This window comes from Pleurodeles waltl, chromosome 1_2 (assembly GCF_031143425.1).
Source record: "Pleurodeles waltl isolate 20211129_DDA chromosome 1_2, aPleWal1.hap1.20221129, whole genome shotgun sequence".
NCBI classification, from domain to species: domain Eukaryota; kingdom Metazoa; phylum Chordata; class Amphibia; order Caudata; family Salamandridae; genus Pleurodeles; species Pleurodeles waltl.
Genome location: NC_090437.1, coordinates 176,013,881 through 176,039,418, shown reverse-complemented (window position 1 = coordinate 176,039,418; position 25,538 = coordinate 176,013,881). Strand labels below are relative to the sequence as shown.

General features: G+C 42.7%; 1 protein-coding gene across 2 annotated transcripts in view; it reads right to left on the bottom strand.

Moving 5' to 3' along the window:
- Nucleotides 1–25,538, bottom strand: part of RBPMS (RNA binding protein, mRNA processing factor) — a 693,723-nt gene that overhangs the window by 197,981 nt on the left and 470,204 nt on the right. For both annotated transcript variants that reach the window (XM_069237362.1, XM_069237369.1), the window contains exon 6: nucleotides 290–420. In XM_069237362.1, coding sequence (XP_069093463.1) covers nucleotides 290–420 — 131 coding nt within the window. The remainder of the gene's footprint in view (nucleotides 1–289; nucleotides 421–25,538) is intronic.

The following is a 25,538-nucleotide window of genomic DNA, read 5'->3' as shown; positions in this document are numbered from 1 at the left end:
ATTGGTTGCAGGTAGAGGATCTGTGTACTCTTTGTGGTAGTGAACAAAAGCAAAACTGATGAAGAATGGAAGGGTGTAAGAGGTCAGGCAATGAGTGTTTGTCATTTCCACCAGCCTTCTGCCATTCGAGCAGGATGCACAGATTCGAGTGAGAGGGTTCATTTTGTTTCAGGTGCGTCAGTTAGCCAGAGGGTACAAGAGTTAGTGATTTGTTGTGCATTGTGGAACCAGACTGGAAAGGGGTCAGTGGTAGAAGGGGGTGAAGTCGTGGCTAATTGGTCTAAATTACCTGTGCATGCAGTGAAGCAGGATAGGTGAAAGCAGCAGGAGGCAGAGCAGGCGCTAACTCCGCTGGGTACAGGGGGTAGGGCGCCCACACTTCTGGGCTACTGGAATAGAGTGCAGGCACTGTGAGCTCATCTGCAAGGAAAAGAACACAGACAGTTAGTGACTTGACTGCAAAAAGAATGTCCAATCATATATCTGCTGTAGTGCACAATTGCCATTTGTATGGACACCGCAGAGGTTCTCTGCTTATCAAGCAAATATGGGCCTGATTTAGACCCTGGTGGGTGGCCTGCCTTACTTCGGGGTGGCAGAGGTCATCTCCTCTGCCACACTGACCAGACTGCCGCTGGACAGATTAGGAGATCACTGCCAGCCCTGCGATGATCTCTGAGACTTCACAGGAACTGCCACCATAGCGGCTCCAGGGAAGGCACTGAACGTTTATCGCATGGCTGTCGTCTTTTAGGTGGGCGTGCATCAAACTTTTTTGTTTTTCAGAAACTAACTCCCAAAAGCATGAGTTGTTTCTAAAAAACAAAAAAGCTAATTGCCCAACACGCTAGTAGTTTTCACTCAGGCTGCAGAGGATCAATATTTTCTTATCAGTAACAGACAGAAAAAAAAGAACATCCAACCATTGGGTCTAAATAGGGTCGGTGGTCTGATGTCCTTACTCTGACTGTCCCTGCTCTATTGGGCCATTGAAGAAAGTTTTCAGTGGGAGAGTCAGCCCGGGCACCGCCATCAAAAAACTGTTGGCTCATCTCGTAATTGACAGGGCAGACCAGGGGTTTGCCAGATAGGATACGCCATCCTGTTTGTGATTGGTGATCCTGTCCGCCAAACTCTAAATCAAGCCCTATGACGCATGAATAAAACGTTCTGAGACTGAAAGCCTGGATATGGTTTGTAGTCCGATGAGTGCTATTACTATTCTTTTCACAACAGATAAAGGATCATAAAAGGAGAGTTATTCTAGTGTTACAAAACTGAGGTTGGCTTTATTTGCACGTTAACAGGCAATGGAAGGTGCTTGATGAAGAACAATCGTGTCCGTGATCTATACCAGTATAACATTACCACAAAAAATACCTTTCAGTCAGATCAAAAATAATCATAGTTAGCATGAACACAACATACTTGAATATTAAATATTTAAAAACAAATACTTATTAAATTTCCCTTTTTAGTATCAGGGTTCAAAGCTTGATAGGCTACAATTGAGAAGTCAGTGGCATTGCTTGGCAAATGCTGCCGTATGTAAGTTGGACCCTATTAGCTACGAGCCACCCTACTCTAGTTGGTGCCATGTGCACCTTCATTTGAGGAAGCCCGTCACAGACTTGGACAGTGCACTTGATTACAGAAAAAACACGCATTTGTAAAGCCAACAGATATTACCGACAGTACATGCGCACTGTCTCAGGCAAAACCTAATGAGCTCTCCCCAGCATAAATGCATACTTTGACAGTTCATGCCGGAGTGGGTGAAAGCACATGAATGACAGAGCTGTGGTTTACACTTTGTGATGTAGTACTTCCCACAAATCTCTCCGCTACCTGATTCAAAAACTGGACAATTACTGGACAACTCCATATAACGTAGAGTAGGGTGGGCTCAAGTGCACAGCATTTACGGCACCTGTCGCTCTTGTTGTAATTGATCATATGCACTGTTGCTCGAGTACGGTGGACCACATGGAGATGGAAGTCAGTTTAAACCTTGCATTCCTTGATAACTTCAAGATGTTTGCAAGCTTTTAACTGCTGGCAGGTATATCAGAATGTCTGTTTCATAATCAGTCTCCCATTTAGTTAATGCAGCCAGTGGAGGTGTCATATAATATAGCCATATATAGTTAAATAATCTCGCTCCTCCCTCATTTCCAAAGTGTCAAAAGAGGATGGCATATGAGACAACAGGGGACAGTAGGGAAGGCTGAACATGTATCTCTGATTGCTTTGGGAAGTCTACTCTATTGCAAATATTGGATGTGCGATATGCCTAATGTGTATTTTTTCTTCTGGAATGCCAGATAACTATCATTTACAACCAAATCACCTATCATAGACAATCCTTAATCAAAACTAAACCCTCATTTATTATGTCCACATTTCAGCAGTCCATGTGGCTTCAGAACATTCTGCTGTGTTCACAGAGCTTGTTGCTCCTAACAACTGACGCATGTTTTGCAGCCTTCCGCTTTATCAAGGCTAAATTATTCGGTACGCACATATCTGAATTTGCTTTTCACTGAGTTTTTTTTTTTTTCCGATCTTAAGAAAGTCATGAAGTGGCTTCTCACCAAATTACTTGTATCATATGAAAAAGAGAAATGTGGTGCTCTTGATAACATTTTCATTAATCCCAAGGAAAGACCATGACTCCTTTGTTCACGGTGCCATCTTTATTTGAAGGTATGGCCCTATCATGAGCCTAACAAGAATGGTAACGAGGACATCAAAATCCTCTAATGTATCATTTGATAAGAAGCCGCTTTATGGGTTTTTCTGCAATTCACATTTGCAGTGATTATTTGTGCTTGTGGTTTCCGGTTTTGGGCAGCTGCACTCATTTTTTGGGGACTGCGCCTTATTTTTCATCATCAGACTTTGACCCAGAGCAAAAAAGTGAAAGGCAGTTAAGGGAGAAAGAAGGAATAGAAATAAAGAAAAACTGTCAAAAAGTGATGACAAAGAGCATGCAAGAGTGAGATAAAGAGAAAGAAGCGAAGGGTGGTTGACGAAAGAGGCATGATGTGGAATCAAGACTAGTTCAGCTTTCGTCTTTGGCATCGTCAGTATTTGGAAGAGCCGGAGGTAGACCCCTAAAAGTTCTTTGGGCACCCGTACCTATTTTTATTTCTATGAGCGATGTGACAATGTATGTGGGTTTCTAAAGCAAGCTGCGTGCTGCTCCAGTCTTTTGGTCCAAGCCACACCAGATGAACTCCTGGAATACAGACAATATTCTATTTAAAATGGCTGCCTCTGTTACTGGAGGTAACAGACGCGTAAGACCGCTCAAATGAACAGCTCGCGTGTGTCAAGGGTTTGCTTTCATTCGGAGTCTGCCGCCTTCCCAATGTCAGTGTTTCCTTTGCTGAAGTCTATTTTAATAGATGTGCTCTCTCTAAAGTTCAACATGGCAAGCTGGGGCTGCCTTATAAGAGCATAAGATGGACAAGATCTCTCCTCCATCTTGTTGGCTCGAGACGTGTCCAAGTGGGAATTCTTGTGACTGGCCTTATTCTCTTTCATGTATTCTTGGAGTAAAGTCAGTTTGGAAACGTATTTTCTCCCAGGCGCGTCTGACACGCTCGTGGCATCCCCTTGCCACCCACGTGCTTGCCACACGGAGCACGTAGAGTGAAGAAGGAACAAACGCACGGCATTGTTGCATTGTTCTCCCCGGAGATTTAAAAAAAAAAAGTCTGTTAATGTGCCAATTTGAAAAGCAAAACCTTGAAGTGGGGACACAAAACCGTGGCTGTCAGAAGTGATCTGTAAGTGTTTAATAAGTAATGCTCATGTGTTTTAAAGTCTGTAGATACATTGGTTATGACTACGGGTTAGTCTTGATTGTCAGTTTTATGATAGGACAACTAGGATAAGATTCCGTTTTGTGCAAGTTAGTGACCAAACATTATCACAGATACAACACTTCATGAACTAAGGATCCCATATATATATACAAAGGCAGGATTTAGAGTATAGGGGAGGCCTGTTTCACAATCCTAGGATACAAGTCAGAAATCTACATACAAAGGATTACTCCTACATTTAGCACAGACTGATTAGGGTCCAGGTAATAGTGTAGAATATAATGGTATATGGTGTAGCTTAGGTGGTGGGTGACAGTGGTTGAGGTCATTTGTATGGTGTAGATGGTGTGATGTAGGAAATGTCTCGTGGTGCAGTGGGGTGCAAGTAAGGTTGTAGGGAGTAGTGTATGGTGTAGGCTGTAGTGTGGGTGGTGGTGTAGGGTAATGTGAGGTTGGTAAGTGATGTACAACATATGTGGTAATGCAGATGAACTGTAATGGTGTAGACCATGGTGTGGATGTAGGAGGCAGTGCAGGTGGCAGTGCAGGATTTAGGGTTAAGCTAGTTGAACAGAGCCAAAGTGGTAGTGTAGGCGTTGGTGTGGATGTGGGGCATGGTATAGGTCATGGGTACTCGCAAACATTTTCCCAGGGGCCGCAGAGTTTGGTCTTTGATGTGACCGAGGGCCGCACTGATGGCAGCAGGGTGGCGGTCGGAGGTTGGCAGTAAGGTGGGTGTAGGAGAAGCAAAGCATATACTTTTAGTGTCTGAATAGCACAACCTGAAACTATAAACTTGGGAATAATCACAGCTTCTCCACTTAACCAACTGTGTGATCCTAAGCAAATGTTTTATTTCACTTTCCCTGCTTTTCGTAAATTTTCACATGAGGACCTCGCATGACTTTAGGATGTGTGCTGCACAAAACCTTCATGTGTTTGATTTAATAAACTATAATATTCTTGTATAATTGAAACCTAGGCCACCCAAAGAGTGCACATAGCTGACTTGCCTCTTAGCTCACCAAAGGCATTGTTGTCGGGGTGGAGGATGGGGGAGTGAATGTTTCTTAATTCTGGTTAGAAAATTATCAGTGAAAAAATATATTTCTTCAATGCAGTGATAAAATCTGGTGTACTATGGTGAAGTTTCTGCGTGTTAATGAAATACACTTTTTTAATTTTGAGCAGGCTTGATCATGCGTTTACATTTTTGCTTCGAATATGTCTTTAAAAATGAAGATGTTTCTGATGTTACGTTGTACAGAACACCCTCTGTTATCTCTTTTCTGTACCTTCAACTCACCTTAAATAAATGCTTGCCTGTTTATCTACAATTTTTAAATGTTAGTGCTGAGTCTAGTTAAGAGCAGCTCAGTGCCGCTGTGCCGTATGTAACGGTCAGGAGGGCCGAATGCTGCCTCGGGCTGTACTATGGGTATCACTGGTATAGGGGATAATGTGGGAGCAGTTCTTGGTGAAGGAGAAGCATGTAATTAGTGGTGCATGGTATAGAGAGTGTTGGTGGTATTACTTTCAGAACTGAATTGACTGCCTGGCATGAAGCAGGAATACATGCAGTGGGAGACCTCTATGATGACGGGAAACTCCTCACACATGAAGCAGTGATGGAAGGGGAGAAACTCCAACCCGGTCAATTCCTCCTATGTACTTCACTTCTTCGGCCACTGAAGAATGAGTGGAGAGACATGTCACAAAAGCCACAGCTGCACAACACTATTCAATACCTACATGTTGGCAGTGGCAGGCATCTGACTCATACAGAAGCTGACTCTTTACGCATACACACAGCACCACCACTTATGCCGCTCCACACCCACTGGGGACAGGATCTTGGCAGGCCATGCTCTGACAAAGAGTGATCCACCATATTCTAGGGCCCCATTAATGTTCTCCGTAACGCCCACTTCCGCCTAATAGAGTTATGCGTATTGCATAGACCCTACCTCATGCCCGCAAGGATCCACAAATACTTTCATCGAGCGGACGTTTTGTGCCCTTGTGCCACCTGACTGATGCAGACCTTAAGCATACACTATGGTCTTGCCCTTGATTGCGCCACTATTGGAAAGAAGTGCGTAGCCTCTTATCCCTTTGTACTGGGCGCAGCATATTAACCACATTGGAGACCTGTATATTAGGTTTATATAAAAGAAGCAAAAAATATAAGACAACATCCCATTTGATAGATCTCGTCCTATTGCTAGCTAAACGACTTATCACTCGCAAGTGGAAGTCACCAGACCGCCACTTCCAACATCCTGGATACAATCAATGATACTATGAACAAGCTGAGAGTGTCGCTCTGCCCAGGAAAGAAAACCTAGGACTCCATATATACCTTATGGCTAGAGCCTGGGAATGCTATAATATCTGACTATGGGACTACAGCACATGATCCTGTAGATCATATATCCGGGACACACACCTCTGAGCCCCTCCCTTCGGAGGGGACACGTCCTGTGCTTCTTGAGCAGACTGGACATCGCCGGGCACTGGATCCAGCCTGAATGCGCCCTACAACACCACACAGCTAAATGTCAGGGAACACACTGCTACATGCTTTATCTTCACCCAGCACGGTCACAATGCTGATGGGGGGACTTGAAAACTAAGCGATACTAACAAAGGATACCCAATGCGTTTATTAGTATAGTTATGTTGGTATATATGTAAAAAATATTGTTTATTTCTAAACCCAGACACATCAGCTGCACGAGAATTATATATATTTATATATAGCAGAACAATATATGCCGCATTTGTTGAACCTATCCTACTACCATCGTTTACACATAAAGACTTGGGATTGTCAGAACTAACAAAATGTACGTTTATTACCAGACCATAGCTCTTGTACCATGCCTATCAAACATGAGTACTCACTGAATGAAACCCTGAATGCTGTACCTTTCAACTGTTACTTTTTATGCTGATTGTCAAAAAGCAATAAACAGATTAAAACAAAAAAATAGAGAGTGTTGTGGTGTAGGTGTCATTAGTAGACCTCAGTGTAATTTTAATTACACCATAGTAAAAGGAGTAATTTTGGTAATTCTGCGTTATTCTTTGGCATGGAACTACCAATAATTACATGATTACACCCATATGCATAATTAGGAATATTTTTTTGGGGGGGGGAATTAACGCAGAACCAACAAATTTAGTACGCATGAGCGGCTGCTGGCGGTCCTGATCATGTTGTTTTGCATTTAGTTCTATTTTCCATTTTGGACATAAGGATGCATTTTGCGCCAAGAAACTAGTGCTAAATGCCAGGAGTAAGTAAGGGGGAAAATCCTATCCCAAGAGCATTTAGTGAGTAGAGGTGGCTGCTTCTGTTGCTATAAGTGTTTTGGTGTATTTCGCGCTATTTTTTAGCACAAAATGCATCCTTGCATCCATTTAGAAATAGTGCTAAATGCAGAATTTCAGGTAATCGCATGGAATTTTTAGGTAATTCCATGTGATACACTACACAGAACTACGCAAGTTACGCCCACCCTAAGTACTTAATAGTATGGGTACATAAAGGTGTGTAGCTGGTGGCAGGAGGAACTGAGCTGAAGGAAACAACACGCTCTGCAATGTAGGTGATTATGTAAGAGGGGTTCGGTGAAATTGGTGTAGATAAAAGGTAGTATTAGGACGAGAGTCCACAAGGAAGTGTATGGGTGTATAAAGAGTTATACAGTAGGAATGGTGGTGAAGTGTTGTGAAGTAGTATGTTGGTGGTGATATAAGGTTTATGTAGCGGTGTAAGATATAGATGATTGTGCATCCTATTGTAGGTGGTGTAAGTGGTGGTGTAGGACATAGACAGTTTGCGAATCGGCTAAATATGTATGTGGCATTTACTGTAGGGAAGGCTGTAGGGTGAGTGTTGTGAAGTTGGTTGTGTGGAGGTTTAATGGGTTGTGTAGGATGCTGAGTGAAGGTGGTATATATAGTATTGTAGAATGCATGACATAGGTGGTGGTGTAAGATCAAAATTAGTAGTGAAGATGCTGGTTCAGTGTGTAAGTCATGTGCAGTATAGATAATGACTCAGTAGTAGTGAGGATGTGGAGAATGAAGAGTGTTAGTTTTAGGTGGTTTGCAGATGATGCACTCTGTAGGTTCAGAGTTATGTGTGCAGTATAGGTGGCCTATGTTGTATGTGATATCAAGTATAGGTGGTGGTATAGTGTGTGGTTGTTGGTATAGGTGATATTAGATTAATGTGATGATGCAAGGTGTAGGAGAGTTGTATGGTTCAAGTGAGGGTATAGTGTAGGTCAGTGGTTCCCAACCTGTGGTCCGGGGACCCCTGGGGGTCCGAGAAGCCTCCTCAGGGGGTCCGCGACTGCTCAGAAAATTAAATAATATTAACAGATTAGGTCCCTAGATTTCAGTAATGACTCAGTAGGGGGGTGCCCCGGGTTCCAATAATGATTCAGTGGGGGTCCCCGGGTTCCTATAATGAAAAAGTGGGGGTCCACAGAAGTCAAAAGGTTGGAAACCACTAGTGTAGGTGGTGTACATGGGAGATTTGGTACAGTCTGTAGATGTTGGTAAGGCGGTGTTGTAGGGTCCAGGTGGTGGTGTACAATGGGAATGCAGGTGTAGCATATAGATGGCAGTGTAAGTTGCACATTGTATGTGGTGGCACTACAGGCAAAGGTGGTTGTTCAGGTTGTATGGTATACATGGTGTGAGCTTAGGGTGATAGTTATGTGAGGTGGTTCTATGTGTAGGTGGTGGTCTGGGTGTGAATAGCAGATTGCTGTAGGTGGTCTATAGGTAAAAGGGTGGTGTAGTGTGTACCTGGTGAACTAAGTATAAGATGGAGAGTAAGATTAAGGCTTTGTTGTTGCAGAGTTTGGGGGAGTAGAGGTGTATGACGGTGGTGTAGGTTGTAGAGTAGATGATGTGAGTGTATGTTAGTGTGGCAGTGTGCAGGGAAGATAGGTGTGAATTAGTAAGAGGTGAGTTATGGGTGTGTACTATATAGGGTATATAGTACAGGTTTTGTAAATGGGGGGTGTTGGTGGTGGCATGGAGTAAAGAACCTAAAGTGGAATGGGTGCAGGGTGTTTGTGCTGTTGTTAGTGTAAGGTGTGTTTGTAGGGTATAGGTGGTCTGGCCATTGGCTTTAGGGTAGATGAGATGGAAGTTGAGGGTATGAGGTGTTGGTATAGATGGTGACGTAGCTGTAAGGGGAAAGGGTGCTGTTGGTGATAGTATAAGTCCATTGCCTGGCTATCTTTTGTCTTTTATCTGCTGCAGGATACAGGTAACTGCATCAGGGATAGGTGGCGCACTTGTAAGCTGGTGGCATAAGTGAGTTCCTCCCTTTCCAAAGATGACAATCATCCAAATGGGGAAAGCCTCAATCCCCCTAAAAATCACATGTTCACATCCTGTGCAGCCTGATGCACAGCAATGGACAATCTTGTGGAAGAGGCACTTCTCAATCAGTTTTTAACTTCCAGGCCATTCCCACAATACCGAAGCAACAGTTTTCCTATGATGGTGCTATAGGGCCTCCGCCCAAGACACATAAAAGCTGTAATGACATCAAACTAGTGATAGTCTTAAAATCGACATTTGCTTCTGTGGGTAACTACTAGCAGCGTCGAAAAATAATACAAATGTGGTAGAGTCACCACTGTAGCGATCAAAATCCAACCTGAACCCCAAGTAAGATGGTCTACTAAAGGGCCACATTTGCTCTCAAGGCTGTGATGGCTGTGCCTACATTTCCATCTAGGGTGTCAAGACTGCTCCTGAAAATATAGATCTCAGGGTAGTTTATCAATGTCGGATCGTAGATCATTCCGAGTGTATTGAAGGCATCATCATGAGGAGACTTAATGAGGACCATGCCAGTTTTGTGCCAATTTATGCGCAGCCCAGAATCGTTCCAGAATATAATCAGGAATTTAACTGCTTTCCTGGGGGCTTTTCTCTTATTGTTAAGGAAAAGCAGCATTTTATTGGTGTACATGAAGATATAATTAGTGATGCTGCAGGTATGTATTCCTGTGAAATGTGACCCCAAGCAAGCCCTGCTCTCCAGTGGTCCAACTGCTATGGTGAACACCTGGAAGAGAGAATAACCCTGCTTAGTACCCCTCTCCACTGAGCAGGGATCACTTGCCCCATCCTTTCTCACGCAGAAGGTGAAGAGTCCATGCAATGAATCCCGGTCCCAGTAGACTATGGGCCATCCAATCTAGGCAATCAAAAGCCTTCTCAATGTCTACGAACAGCAACAAGGCCTCCACATTTATGGTTGGGCCATCCAGTAAAATAGCGAACAATCTCTGTATATTTAAGGCTGTTCTATGGCCAGGGATAAATCCTGACTGGTCAGGGTGAATTAGTCTCTTAATTCGTGGCAGGAGTCTCATGGCTAGGATGCAGCTGAGTATCTTATAATCAACCTTTAACATCGATAACAGTATGTATGCCATCATGTTCATAGGGGGTTTTGCCGGTTTAAGTAGGGGAACTATCATTGCTTCTTTCTTCAAGTGTGGGAGGCAGTAGCATTCCTGCACTGTTCGGGTAGAGAACTAAAAGCCGAGGGCAAGAGTCTCAGTATTTGCGCATAGAGTTCAACCCGGAGGCTGTCGGTTCCTGGCACCTTTCCACAGGCCATTCTCCTGACCTCCGCCCTAACTTCTTTCACTGTTATGTTATTGTTATCTCCTAACTCAACTGCTTCGTCTAATGTGAGTCGGTTCGGGGGTAACTCTCTCAAGAACTCAGGAAGAATCGTGAAGGGCCCACTACATCTCTCCTGGCACTAGAATGGAGCTCAGCCTAAACCTTGCAGAGGCTTCATTTATAGCTTCTTGCTTAAAAACCCTTCAGAATTTGTGAATCCCTCTTGGTAGGGTTAGCAAACCATGCCAACAGCGTCCCGCTGTACATGCGCCCATGTCATGTATGCCTTTGAGTTGAAGCAGCAGAGGTGTCCAATGAGCTCTGCCAATTTCTCTTTCACTTCTAACAGCTCTTGCTTCAGCTCCTGTTTCCCTGTTCACCTCCTGTGTGTTTATTTCTGTTATCAAAGTCTGGCAAACCCCCACTCATTCCAATATGCACTGTCTTTTTATCACAGTCTTAAACACTTCCCACTACAGAAGAACCGACAAAATGGCGCCTTAATTTTCCATGAAGTAATTCCAGACAACCTCCCCTATGGTGTTATGAAAGACGGGGTCGTCCAGGCTGTCTACTTTCAATCTCCCGCTCAGAATTAGTATATACGTCACAAGTATTGGGTTGTGGTCTGAAATAGTCCTTGACAGGTGTTCTGTGTCTAACATGGATTCATGAACATCAGGCATACATAGGAATGTTTTTCATCTAACATGTCGTTTGTCCAGTGCAGAGAAATAGAAATAGTCTCCTTCCATCGGCTGAGTCACCCTCCTTGCATATCGCAGAATCTCCTTACCAGCCAAGTGGCAGCAGAGTGCTCCACAGGGGTTGGGAGTGGTCCAATAGTGTTAGCTACACATATAAAGGGTCCCCCAAAAGTGTATGAGTGGGGCATGAAGGGTGCTATTGCTTAGGAAACTTTGCCCAGGAATGCACCTTGGTCGATGTTGGGTGCTTATACTTTCACTATTGTTATATCTCTGCCCCCTAGGCAACCACAGAGGATGTTGTATCAGCCCTCTTTGTCCACTTTCTCATTAATCTGGAAGGGTACTCTGGGTTGCACCCAGATGAGTTTCCCTCTTGCAAAGGTAGAACATTTTGTAAAAATATTGTTTGGCAACGCCAGCATTTGTGTAAAGACAACCCTTCCCGCTCATTCAGGAGGGGTTCTTGTAACAGAGCTATGTGTACCCCTTTCCGCTTCAGATAAGCATAGATCTTGTACCGTTTATTCAAGCTAATTAGCCACCAGACATACCGGGACACAATCTCATATATAGCGTGACTACCTGCTATCTAGAGAGGGGCTTGGCCCAGTCTGTCCCCAATTCTGGCCAGGGGCCGTGTTCACCCACTACCTCCCAGCCCAAAATCGTGCATGGTATACCGACAACCACAAGAACATAACCATTGTACCCAACTCCCCCACCCCAGGACATAAAGGTAACATACCCCCTTCCATAAATCATAGAACAAAGCAAGCATTCTGGTGTGGAATAGCGCCCAACCAATTATGAGTGGGTGACACCCAAATTGGGTGGCACTCCCTGGCAGTATCACTTACTATCCAGCCATGACAATATAGTAAGGGGGGCCTGACACATACCCTCAACAGCATCAGAACTGTTGAAAGTACCCACTGCAATTATACAGTAATATTAAATCCCTACATAGCCCACCCAATACAAGAGGGAGAAGTTGGTCTTAGGCAAGATTGCTGGCCAGCTGTGGGGTAATGTGAGGGAGGCGAGGGCCCTGTTCCGAGTCTAGTGTGGAGTTCATGTCTGGGTCAGTGTCCATGCCCCTGGATGTGCCGCTGCTAAATCGGGGGACCGGTCAGAGTCAAAAATGTTCTTCTTCGCTGCTGCTTCCACCAGACTTTGCTTGTCATGCTGGGAGTGAGCCACTGTCGGGAAACCTCTGCTGTTCTTAAGACTGGGTCTTCCAGTGTATTTGGGTTGCAGGCACATATGCAGCAGCCTATCCGATTGTGGCTGTTTCTCTATCCAATCCCCACACTTCCCATGGGTCTGAGAAGAATTTAGGGCCTGATTACAACTTTGGCAGAGGGGGTTAATCCGTCCCAAATGTGACAGATATCCCGTCCGCTGTATTACGAGCTGCATAGGATATAATGGACTCGTAATATGGCAGGCGGGATATCTGTCACATTTGGGACGGATTAACCCTCTCCGCCAAAGTTGTAATCAGGCCCTTAGTTCTTTGGTCCATGACCACACGTAGTTTTGCTGAGTACAGAATTGTATATACCTAACACACAAAGCTGCTTCTTGGCCACCAACAATTATGCTCTCTGTCATGCACAGCCAATGCAAAATCCGGGAATATCATTACTCTACAGTTCTCGACTTGGAGGTCGCCTTTCTTGGTGCAAAGAATTTAGTTAACAAAAGAAACAAATGTCTCAAGATAACATCTGTGAACACAAGTTTAGTACAGCCACCGAAAACCCAGTGCAGTTTGTTCCTATCTTCAATCCCTGTATGTGCTAAGATGTAGTGCCACACAAATTGAAGTACTCATCACTTAACTATTTGTCATTAAATTTATGTGACCACAATAGAGTGATGCAACATGATGGCAGATGCATGCGGGGTTTGGTTCATGAGAACAACACTGAACCTTTTGTAACTACCCAAATATCAGCACTGAGCAAAACAAAAACACACAAGTATAGCAAGGCTTTCAGTGACGTTGCTCTACCTTTTTGCATGACCAAAGGCTGTTGTTGATGCTGTTCTGCCTAGGGAACAAAGAGTGCTTGCGGATCAGGAACGAAATTAGTGCAATTTTTTTTCTTCTAAAAAGCACAACCATGAATACGCGCGTATGAGTCATTAGGCAATGCCCATTAATGCATCATGATACTGCAGAGGTCCCAGAATGATGACATATATTGTACATATATCATGACACGGTGGCCAGTTTGGTTTTCTTTAAATTTACTGTTTCAAGATTTCAGACTCCCATTTTGGAGTGGTAAATGTAAAAAAGTAAAGGAGGAGTTAAAGTGCGTGTTTTTAGAAAGGAGCCCCCCAGGAGCGAGTAACAGCTGCTGGGCCCCCGAAAAGTATTAAAAAAATTACAAAGAGTGTGGAAAGCAGTGGTGCATCGTAGCGGGGAGAAAAGGAGGAGAAATTAAAGGCCAATTAACAGTGGGAGCAGTGAGAGGGAGCAAAGGAGGAACTGGGTGGGGGCAATTTACCTTACAAAACAATATGGAGTATGGCAATGGGAAGGCCAGTGGAAGAAACAGAAGAACTTGGAGAGAGCAGCATGGCGAGTGTAGGGGCAGAATGTGTTGGTAAGCACCACATGGGAGAGACAGCAAGAAAATACATGTACTCTCAAGGACTGCAAAAAGCCTTTTGACTTTGTTAATGCTTGTTTTCACACTGTATGTACAAACCTTTATTGCTGAGGAAGCTGTTAAGCCCTCATCAATTTAGAAAGCAAAAACGTGGCAAAAAGCAAAACTACTTTTTTCAGTTTGAAAAGCACACACTGCCCTATTAGTCCCTCATACTTGAAGGAACTAATTTGCGAGTGGATCCTTTTAAAAGGGCAGAATGCAGTCACTCACAGTGATGTGGGCCAAAAGCTGAAATGGGCTGACCCACCGCCCCATGCTGTAATGGGAGAAAGAAAATTTTGAAATCAACAATAACAGACCAATAGATAAAGAAGGCTGGTGAAATCATATACATATCATTTTAGTAAAATCAAAAGATCTTGACTAATGCCAGACCTAAATAAGGAGTACTCTCACGTGGAACTACGGAGAGATACAAATCATCTAATCAAGAGGATGGTAAAACATTTGTGTCCACTGTAAGTATTGGTATTGCCTTGTTGGTAATGCCTGCAGACAGCTAAATGCTGTCTGCAGGTAATACCTAAAAAGGTAAAGGGCAAAGTGTTACTCTGGCTAATTTGTGAGGGCACTCTGCACCACAAGGGCTGTTGGGCCCCACATTATGGCCCTCTGAGGCTAGGTTAAACTAAATAAAACATGTCACGTAAATAAAGATACCAGGACTGTACCCTCTACAACTCTATTGTGACTATCTGTAATGTACTATCATTGATCAACATTACCCTTAAATCTACAGATGACCCATTAGTCAAATATAAGTACCTTCAGAAATGCCGTACGAAGTTCTCTAAAACGTCTCTAAAATTATATAGATTCATTCAGTGGTTCCCAACCTTTTGACTTCTGTGGACCCCCACTTTTTATTACTGGAACCTCGGGACCCCCACTGACTCATTGGAATCCAGGGATCTCCCCACTTTCAGTCATTACTGAAAGACGAGGACTATATATGTTCATATTGTCTAAGCAGTCGCGGACCCCCCTGAGGAGGCTTTGAAGACCCCCAGGGGTCTCCAGATCACAGGTTGGGAACCACTGGGTTAATTCACTAAAAAGCATAAATTTCTTCCATTCTGCCATCAAACATGAGCTATCAAGCTGCAGTTAAATGATCCTCAGACCAAGTTATGTGAAACAATGTACAGGATTTTGTAAACCAAGCAAAGAATTATCTCCTTTAAAACACAGTAGAAGTCAGGAACCCCCACCCTCGGCCCAGTGACCAAACCACTAGTCGCATCTTTATTTCCTTGTCTGAAATCGTTCTAGAGCTATGACAAGTTTCCCTTGGGTGGCTCAATGGTCTACATCTGTACTATATTGCCCTGTGTTTGTCCATTGCAAGTTCTGATTAGTGATTTAAGCTGCCCCTCACTGAGGGGACCAAACCAGTCTGGCTTCGCTTGTGTTATTGTTCAGAGGACATGTATCATAGCAGTTTGGACTACTAGACACTTGCTTGTGGAACAGGATCACAGCTGATTTGATGTGTGGTTGGTTGGATTCTATAGTAGTACAGATGTATACAATTGTAGCCTGGTATGTGACTAGAGTAACTACGAGTGGCTTTGGTTAATTCAGAAACGTTCATACACTATTTTTTGCTAAAATTCTTTCTCCCTGACATCCTATCTAAATACTGGCACAGACCCACATACAGAAACTCAAAATAAAAATAAAATAAAAACGCTGATTAGTGCCAGCAAAGAAAAGAAATTCAGGCTGGGGACCAGAATAGTAGTCTTTTCATTACCAATAAATGGGCATATAAAAAACCAAGAAGCATCGTGGGAGATAATCCAGAGTCATTTGCACTCTGTACTGCACCTTTTGAAGATCTTTTTCAATACACAATTTGACTTTCTTAGTGCCCAAAGGATCACTATGAAAACGAACACAATCCAATAATTATAGAATATGCTTTGGCAACATTCTCCAGTTCTTATAGGTTGTGTTGATTCTACGTGAATTAAGAAAAATATTATCCCTCTGCAATTTTCCTAGGATTTTACCATATTTTCGATTAAGAGACATCATGGACCGTTTTGTGCAAACTAAAGCTCTACACAAATGGCACTTTACGTAGTTTGCCCAGTAAAAGCCACAATATGGCAACACAAAAGAAACCAAGCATGTCCTTGTGTCCCTTTTGTGCTAGTGAGCTGAACAAGAAACAGTACGCTGTGCACAGGATGGAGCCTCAGTTGCAGGATGGCGTGCCTCAGACAAACGACAGATTTGCCTTCTAGGCAAGAATGTACCAGCTAGACTTGCACAACTTGCTATTTTTTAAAGGTTTCTTCTGGAATTTCAACAACATGAAGCAGTGAAAGTGTGAAGGCTAATGATTACAATCAAACAATAGTCTCAGTCAACAGTTGAGGCTATTGGGTCCATATGTGAATTGCAAATAGATTCCTGGACCCTGAACTCCTACCGTGGATCACTCTAACCTCATATCTAGCCTTCTGACTCTTGGCATCACTGCCAAGGCACTCCGTGGGTGCTCCTATCTTTTAGGCCATAGTTTATCTTTCTAACAGTGCTCATTGATTTTACCATAAACCCCACTACCAGCTGGTGTCTCCCAAAGTACTGTCCCTGGCTCTCGGCTTTTCTCCATCTATATCTTCTCTCTTGATAATGCTATATCGTTCCATGCTGTCTTGTATCCTCTCTATACCAATGATACACATTCCTTCTTCTCTTTTCCAAGGCCTGACCCTTCTGAGCCTCTGGCTGTTTCACAGCTCTGTCCTTTATCTTATGCTGAACATGTCTGCCATGTTAATTATCTATTTCCTTCCTAAAAGGGTTTCTACATCTCTTACAGAACCTGTGAAATTCTTTCCTATACCTTTACCTTGACACCATTTGCTAGAATCTTTAGCATACTATTCAACTAATATGTGCCTAGAGTCTGTCATAAAAAACATAGCTTTACGACCTGCCAACATGAGAATGGAATTTGAAAAGTGAGAGGGGGCATGGCCTTGGAGGGTGTGTGGCTTTATGCCACGAACTTCCCAAGAGGGCCCTCTGCCCCGGTCCTCTGCCCCCTTTTACTTCCTTCTTGCACCAAAACAACTGAAAAGAAAAGGTTGTTGAGGCTGATGTTGATATCCTGGGGTGTTTGCACACTCCTTAATGAACATCAGCTGCTTGCAGCCTCAAAAGATGAGCTGGAAACCCACACTCTGCAGTGCTTTCTAGCTCATATTTCCTGCCACTGTGTGATTTTGGCTCCTCACCCGGCGACATTGTGAAGGGAGCTGAAATAGAATGACACTCGGTGGCACTGTGTGAGTTGGCAAGTCTAACTTAAGCTACTAAATACCAAAGGCTAAACATCTTCAAATGTTACCCTAACATTCCCTTATGTCCTGCGAAAACATTTATTAGTAGGCCTCATGAACATTTTCCTGTTGACTAAGGTAATACATTTTACCGCCAGGGCTCTCTATAATCTTCCTAGGCAATCCCCTGCCTCACATTAGCGTCACCAGGTAGAACGAATATCTGCCAAAAACAAGACCCTGTATAAAGTATGAACTAACTACTATCTAATTCATAGCTGGAATCCTTGTTAGGCACTTATCGACCTTCTTTCCTTCCTCTGCAACCTTCACTCACTAAATCTTAATCCTCTAGTAACTTCCAACCATCTCTGCTCAACCTCAGGGTTTTTGTCGCTTACCCTGCTTGGATCTCATGACAGGAACTCACTGCCCACTTAAGTGCATTCCATGCCCTCTTTCTCCCCTTTAAAGACTGCTCTAAGCATTTGTTCTCAAACAAGAGGGTGAGATTGACTGATCCTTCATCACAATCCCGTTTTTCACCCGTATCCTTTCACCCGTGTTTCCCTGTCAGCCATGTCCCCATGCACATATTGTGAGATATGTTAATCTATGTTATGTGTTGAAAAAGGGTTCAGTAGTGTGCATTAACACTCACTTATCATCATCAGCAACCATCATGTTCATGTTGTCCATCAAATTATTTCTTTAACCATACACAACAAAATGCACTTCTATGTACAGCATTTCTAGCCAAATTGCTCCTCCTATTAATAAATGATCCATTTTCAAGCAATTGCGAGGTCACATCCTTAAACTATGTTGGGGTAAAGTTTTCTTCCCTATTGAGTACAGTCCTGTTTTTTACACTCTAGAATGTGCAAACTGGATTCTTTGCTGCCAAAAAGCCGATTTTGTTGTTCACAAAGACCCATGTCTAGCCCTCTGCAAAAACTAGCAAACCCCTTTTATTCTTGGGCCCTAGTCAAATCACTACTTTTTATTATTACTTCCAGTCAAGAATGTTGGCTGGTGGTTGTATGTGGAACGCTGAGTACTGAACACAAGACTTATCTGATAATTTTGGAATTTAATTAATGGCATGACATTTCATCGTAAATTGATCCGCACACGGTTACAATAGCAAAACATATTTGTCATAAACTGACAGAGCAGTCTCCCTATTCTGGCAGGTTTGCATAGACATGGTATTCATCATGCCCGCAGCGTTGTTTCCTTTTATCCTTAGAGCTTCAGTTCAGGATATAAAGCCAAACGGATCATTTCTGTATTCCGAGAGATACAATGGTGCACGCTCTTCCTGATGTTTTGGTTCTCCGAATGGATGAGAAAAAAGGCACTTAGAAAGTCATTTTCTTATTCCAAAATAAGGACGTGTCTTAGAAAACATGAATGTTTTATATAGTTTGTAGATGTTCAGGTGCCTCCTAGAAAACCGGAACCTGTGCAGTTAAAAAAAAGCATAGATCGACACTTGTCACATCATCTTCGGATTGTGTGGTTCAGACACCCAAGAAGGAAATATCACATTTGAAAACACTGTACTTGTACTTGCTGAAGGAATTTCTGAAGCGCGGTGGGAATTCTATATTTGTCTCTTTGTGAAAGTCTGACAGTTCTTTGCATAGCAATCTTTTAAGGTGCAGTCAGATATGGTGGCAGATTTCCATTATGGAGAGGGCAACTGAAACTTCAATCATTTCTGGTAGATGGACCTCCACACATTGGCAGGACAGATCACAGAATCAGATGAGTTCCCGCCGGTGAGACAAGCATCATCTGCGTTACTTTAAATAGGACAGTTGTATGGCTGAGTTACGGATACAGTAGACCTTCCATTACCACTTTCACCTTCTCCTAAACCCAGCCAAGTGGGTTTAGTTCACAAGGCATGGACATGAAAGGCCACCAGATTACCTCACCAACATATTCTCACTCTGTAACTGACTATCAACCTAAGAACTGTCTTCCTGATTCAGCAAGTTAAGCAACCACTCAGCAGCAAACGATTCGAACAAATATATCTCCATACCTAACTAAGGCTTCAATTCAGGCATGGAGACATCCTTAGATTCTACACATCGTTGAAGATTCAGGGCCTCATTCAGAGGTGAGGGGTAAAGTCAAAGCCACCAAAAGTCTGCGACTACCCTGACTGCCCACTATTTGGTTTCCCTACTGCAGGTAGAGGTGACAAAGGCGGTTACGCGTCCAACGGTGGAGCCTCACTTGGCATTGCGATCTAAAAAACACCTTGCTGGTTGGACAGCCACTGTGGGAATCCCTGATACATGACACTGAAAAACCTGCCCCTTTTAGAGGGCAGGCTGTCCGATGATGTTTGAAATGCAAGACATAGCAGTCACAGGAAGTAAAAAATACTTTTTTTTTTAAAACAACCACCACCTTTGAGGATTTGTTTCTGAAAAACAAAAAACGATGTCCAGACAAACATGACCTGCAGGCCAGCAGGCATTACATGCTTTTGACAGATAGTGGTGCCACCTTATCGGAGAAAGCATTTTTGGGGAATACTCTCTACTCGGTAAGGAAGGAACTCTCGTTTGGACAGACTAGCTTCTGCCAACCAAACACAAGAGGAGGTCCCTACCGTTCACTGGCGCCTGTGGCCCAGGGATGTCAAAATATTCAAAAGAAATAGCTCCCAATAAAAAGGCTATGGAATTCTGCTTTCCGATATTCCTGGAAGCTCTTTTAAATGACTGCAAAGTGGTGTTAATACTACATAAACCGTGCTATAAATAAATGCATTATTCCCTTTAAAAAGTGTATTTAGTTGATTAATTGAACATGTGGTGTTCTTTAGAGAGCTACTGGCTTTTGCCCATTCTGAAAAGTTTACGTTTCTTCTGCAATTAATTTATTGGGATGGATACAAATGGCATCAAGGACAGCTTTTAGAGCATTTCTTGGTTTCTGCTCTATAAATCTTTCAAAGCAAGGATTAGGGAGCTGGATCATTCTATCTTTTGGAAGTAAAGATTTTTTCCAGGCAGTGTGCCTTTTTATTTTAGTTACATTTGTGATTGCTCTTTAGAGGAAGTGTCATTGCACACATGAATTGGAAATTCTTCACTCCTCAGATCCATATGAAATTAATGTGCCCGTACCTTTGGAAATATACGGACTGCGGAGAGAACGGGGAGTAATGCATCATTCTAGTAAACACAATGCACCGGTGAAAATAACACCTTCAGCAAGCACAAGAGCAGTGTTGCACTGAGTGTGGCCACCACCGGAGAATGTGAGTTTTTGAGCTGGTATTTTGAGATGCCACAGTGTAAGGCTTTGACAGTGTTGCAGGCTACTTTGAAGACACGTCTTGCTTTGATCGGGAGCCAATCAAACTAGATGAGTAAAGGAGGGGTGTGATTGAATCATGTCACTCCATATACCAGACTAGCTCCTATATTGAGCGTAACCTTCATTGGTGCAAGGTGCATTTTTGGGATTGCAGTAAGAAGCTCATTGTTGTAGTTGTTTTGGGATATAACTAGGGCTTGTACCCAGTGCTTAATTTGTAAATAAAAACGTGATGGTGCCCAAAGCACTCCTCCTAAACAAGCGGCTGCTGCCATTAAATGTGTGATCACGGAATACTGAGGCAGAGTAATCCTGAAGCCATCTTGGGCCTCTTTAATCCATTTACAGTCACTCCCTGCCCCTTCAGCTCACTCGTGCAGCTTTCTGCTTTCTCCATTAGTGACACTTTTTCGATTTTCTCTTCCTCCGTCTTTTTCATATGTGTCTTTTGCTCGCAGTAAATGCTTGAGACAGAAAAATAAGTGCAGGCCCTGAAACATGAAGGCCCATATTTATACTTTTTTAGCGCTGCATTTGTGTAATTTTTTGACTCAAAAGCAGCTCAAACTTTTGCGCCGATTTTGCATTAAAAAATGACGCAAATGCAGCGCTAAAAAAGTATAAATATGGGCCTAAGTGCTGGTGGTCAGCACCGGAAACAACTAGCACAAATTAAGCACTGCTTATTTCACATTTTTTAACTCCGACTGGGGAATTAAAGGTTTGATCTTTCTGAGAAGAATGAGTTGGTGTTGAGCACTTTTAGTTGTAGCACTGATGTGAGCTAGCAGGTTCAAATGCATGTATAGCCAATTGTAAAGTACTTGGTGCAATCAACAAGTCTGGGTTTGCAGATTATTACCTCGAATAAACCGAGCCAATATTGAACCAGGGTGAGCTACAAAGAGGAAAGATGAGGAGGAATTTCTTTCTGTGAGATTCAGCTTTAGGTGGTTGACTCTCAGGTGCTGACCCATTACTTCTGCAGCCTCCAAGGTTCAAGAAACAAAGAAACAACTACCGCTCCTTCTCTGGTAGCGCATCCAGAATATGGAACTCGATTCCTCCTGAGATACATGGAAACCCATCACTCGAAGTTTTGAAGAATTTCTACTCAATGAGAAATACTTGCTTAATTAATCTCTTTACAGTAGGTGCTTTGTAAATAGACTCTGACCCCCCCCCCCCATAATGATGGTGAAATACTTCTTAATTCTATTTCACTGCATTACATGCTGTCTCCTCTGAATTCTGGAATCCTCTCTGACTCACTACCTAATGTACCCTTGCCATCTACATTGTACAAAGGTCTGACACCTCCAGGTCACAGATGTGCTTTAACAAATTCTAATAAATAAAATAAACAAATAAGCACAATGCTTCGTTATGCCAATATAGCATAGACACTGCATGCCTATATTGTCAGGATGTTGCACTAGCACTGTGTCTCAGATTACATCGATCCAAAATGTATAATACCTCAGATTGCACAACACTCTAGTAAAGATAATCCCACAGGAAGTATATTAAACTCAAACGGGACACCATCCCAGTAAGTACACTGCTGGTTTGTACAATGGTGAATAGTTGTGCAACGCTTCACACTCTGCACTCCTCTGATTTCAGGATGTCACAGATTGTAAAATGCCTCCAGTAATTGCATTTCCCAGGTTGGCCCATGTCCCATATTGCACAAAGCTCCAGAGCACACAGTGCCCCAGTTAGCACAATACTCTTCTTTACACAATGCCCCAATAAGCATGGATTGCACAATGCGGCCCCCTAAACACAATACATGGGTGAATTTCAAAGTGAGACCGACAATTTGTTTCAAGAAATCCAATTCCTTTATGTATTAATCTAACTTTAAAAAACTATTACTGGAAAAACACAAAAGATAAGATTATTATTCGAGTGAGTCTCCGTCTTCGAAGCATGGAGACTGGGTTAAAGGAAGATGGAAAAATGACTCTTTCCACAGTCAATTATTAGGCATCAGTTAGACTTTCATGTCATGTTCCAAGGGCCTCCCCGCTCCTCCATTCCAGAAAGAGTTGGACTCTTCTGTCCAAGGGACATCTTCATCACATTGTAAGCAATTGTTTGGAGGATCCACCTGAAGACATTTTTCGATATTACTCTCCTCTTCCTATAGTTTTCCTTCTATGTCCTGCTTATGGACACCACCATACAGTGGCGTAGCGTGGGGGGTGCAGGGGGGGCCGGCCGCACCGGGCGCAACATCTTGGAAGAGACTAAATCCACGGGTTAGGGGGCGCAAATTACTTGCCTTGCCCCGGGTTAGGGGGCGCAAATTACTTGCCTTGCCCCGGGTGCTGACAACCCACGCTACGCCACTGCCACCATATCTTCTTTACCATTAAAGGCCCATAGTTATATTTTTTTAGTGCCGCATTTGCGTCATTTTTTGATGCAAAAGCGGCGCAAACTCACAAAATACAATTATATTTTGTAAGTTTGCACCGCTTTTGCGTCAAAAAATGATGCAAATGTGGCGCTAAAAAATATAAATATGGGCTACAATTCCCTAGACTCCCCCACTTCAAAATCTACTTCCCACCCCATCTCTAAAGTATAATTCCTGCACCTGCTACTTATCCTGGCTGCACACGGACCTCCTTCCAGCTACATGGCAACCCCCTCCCCTCTATCCTCTGTTCACCACTTCATAATCCCTGCTGCTGCTCCTCTGCCCTCCCTGTCCCCCTGGCGCATCCATCTCCTACGCTACAGCGCCTTGTAAAACCGCTTTCCGGCACAGCCCCCTGTCACTTTGTAACTAGGTCCGCACTATGGAAGTCACATAACCATGCACATACAAGCATCAACATATCTACAGTATTTAACGATTTGTGGAGGGTTAGGGTAGTTAGCACCAAAGGAATAGCCTTTTCCTAGGAAACCCTTTTAGAAATCTAATAACTCAGTGATCCTCTGAATAAAGAAATAATTTGCTGCTCATCAGATTGGAACTTCTGTTGCTAGAGCTCCTCGCAGGTTCAGGGACGAATTTATTGAGCACGCTACTCAGCATTTAACTACTGCTCTGCATGAAAATCATTTGAATATTCTTTTTTTTGTCACGTTTGTAATTTCTGCTGCTTCAATACACTGAACAGTATAAGAAGTATATTAACTTCATTTTGAAATCTGAGTGTTTTAAATTTCTGGTAACAGTATTTATCTTAAAGTCACTGAAAAGATAATTCAGGTTTTGGGACCATTTTAAATAAAATCACGATGACACATACAGCAAAAGAATCAAATATTACATTAATAAATGTTTTTGAGCTAGTCACATTAACCACCTGATCAAGCTGTTTAAAAAAAAGATTTAATGTAGCTTTTGTTGGAAGCCATGTATAATGTGGACATTGAGAGGTATGCTTCCTTTAAAGCGTGCCTCTTGCAGTATTTGTTGGCTGGTGTGTTAGAAATCAGAAAAATAGAAGTTAAAAATGAGTGAGTTCACTGCCTATATTTTTTGTGAAAGTGTGACCTATTCGTAATATTGGAGATCGATATTCGCTTAGAAAACAACTGTGGAAGATTGTCCTTGCCACAAGAATGACCCAATACTACAATAATTAACTAATGGGGCACAAATATATGATGAGAACTAACTTCAAAGACAACCTGTACAATATAGAGCTAGACAATAGGGCACACCTCAATAGAGTTATACCAAAATACTACAAAATCTTACAAAGGAACAAACATGAGATATCACCTTGAGTACAAAGTGCAGAACAATAAAATCCATATGCAAGTGTGGAAACTGGCTAAAGAATCCATTTCATGTTTCCCCAAGCCTGTCCTCATCCTGTGATGCTCAGAGATGAACAGGCCTGAAAAACATGCAAACGGTTGGTTGACCTTTACTAAATTAACCCTGACAGACAGCTTGTAATGCAAAGCTTGCTTAAAAGAGAAACCTCATGTGACATGCATTGCTTCATTCGCCCAGCAACAGACAGACATCTGGATGTACACATAGGTCGGAGGAGAGGTTATGAAGAAACTGGTCGGTGACACCTTGAAAAGTCCCAACTGTCTGAGGAATGTGAAGGTCATGCTTGTGGTCAGCTTATATCATGTTGCCACCATGAAATGTTGTTCTACTGTGATTGGATAGATGCCTAATATATGTGTAACACCATGCATCTCCCGAGCAACATAACACCATGTACTTGATGAAGAAATTATCTTTCTGTTGTTCTGATTGGATGATGTATTTTCACATTTTTGTGGTTCTCATATAAAAGATTGTATTGGAGTTCCGTAAATCGGACTCTTGAACTTGGCTCTGCAAGTCATTGTCTCCATATCATGTTAAAAATAAATTTTTCTGTTATCTTTCCTGTTGAGTTCCTGCCTATGATTGTCTGAAGCTTCTAAACAAGATTTCTATGCTGAATTCGGTCTTGGAAGCTGAAAAAACCTTTATCATTTGCCATCATTCTTCTAGGGGAGATGGTGTGCGGGTTTGTAAAAAGCTGCAAGTATGCGAGTAAATTTGAGTGGAGTTACACAAAAATTGTGGACCATATGCAGTTTGATTGCATATTGATACTGAAATAGAAAAAGAAGACAATACTGAGATGTCTGGCTCATGAATTTGGTGTTCATACACATCTGTTACTTGGACACATTCGTTTTATTGGAAGCATAGTTCATAATCAACCTGCAAAATCATTTATCATTTTTTAAATAACTCACCCTGGGGCTTTAGCATGCCTTGTGACGCAGCATGGCTATAATTTACAGTTGTGCTGACCCACTTGTCAAAAGCTTACAAAAAGAAAAATGTTTTACAAAAGATATTATGATGGAAGTCTATTCTCAAAGGATAATGCTGCAGCTAATGATAACTTATAGGGATCAAGCCTGAGAGTGCATGCGCTTGTACACGCATCTCGCTTGTGAGACTCTGTTGTGTAGGGTAAAGGGCTTGGAGTCCACCTA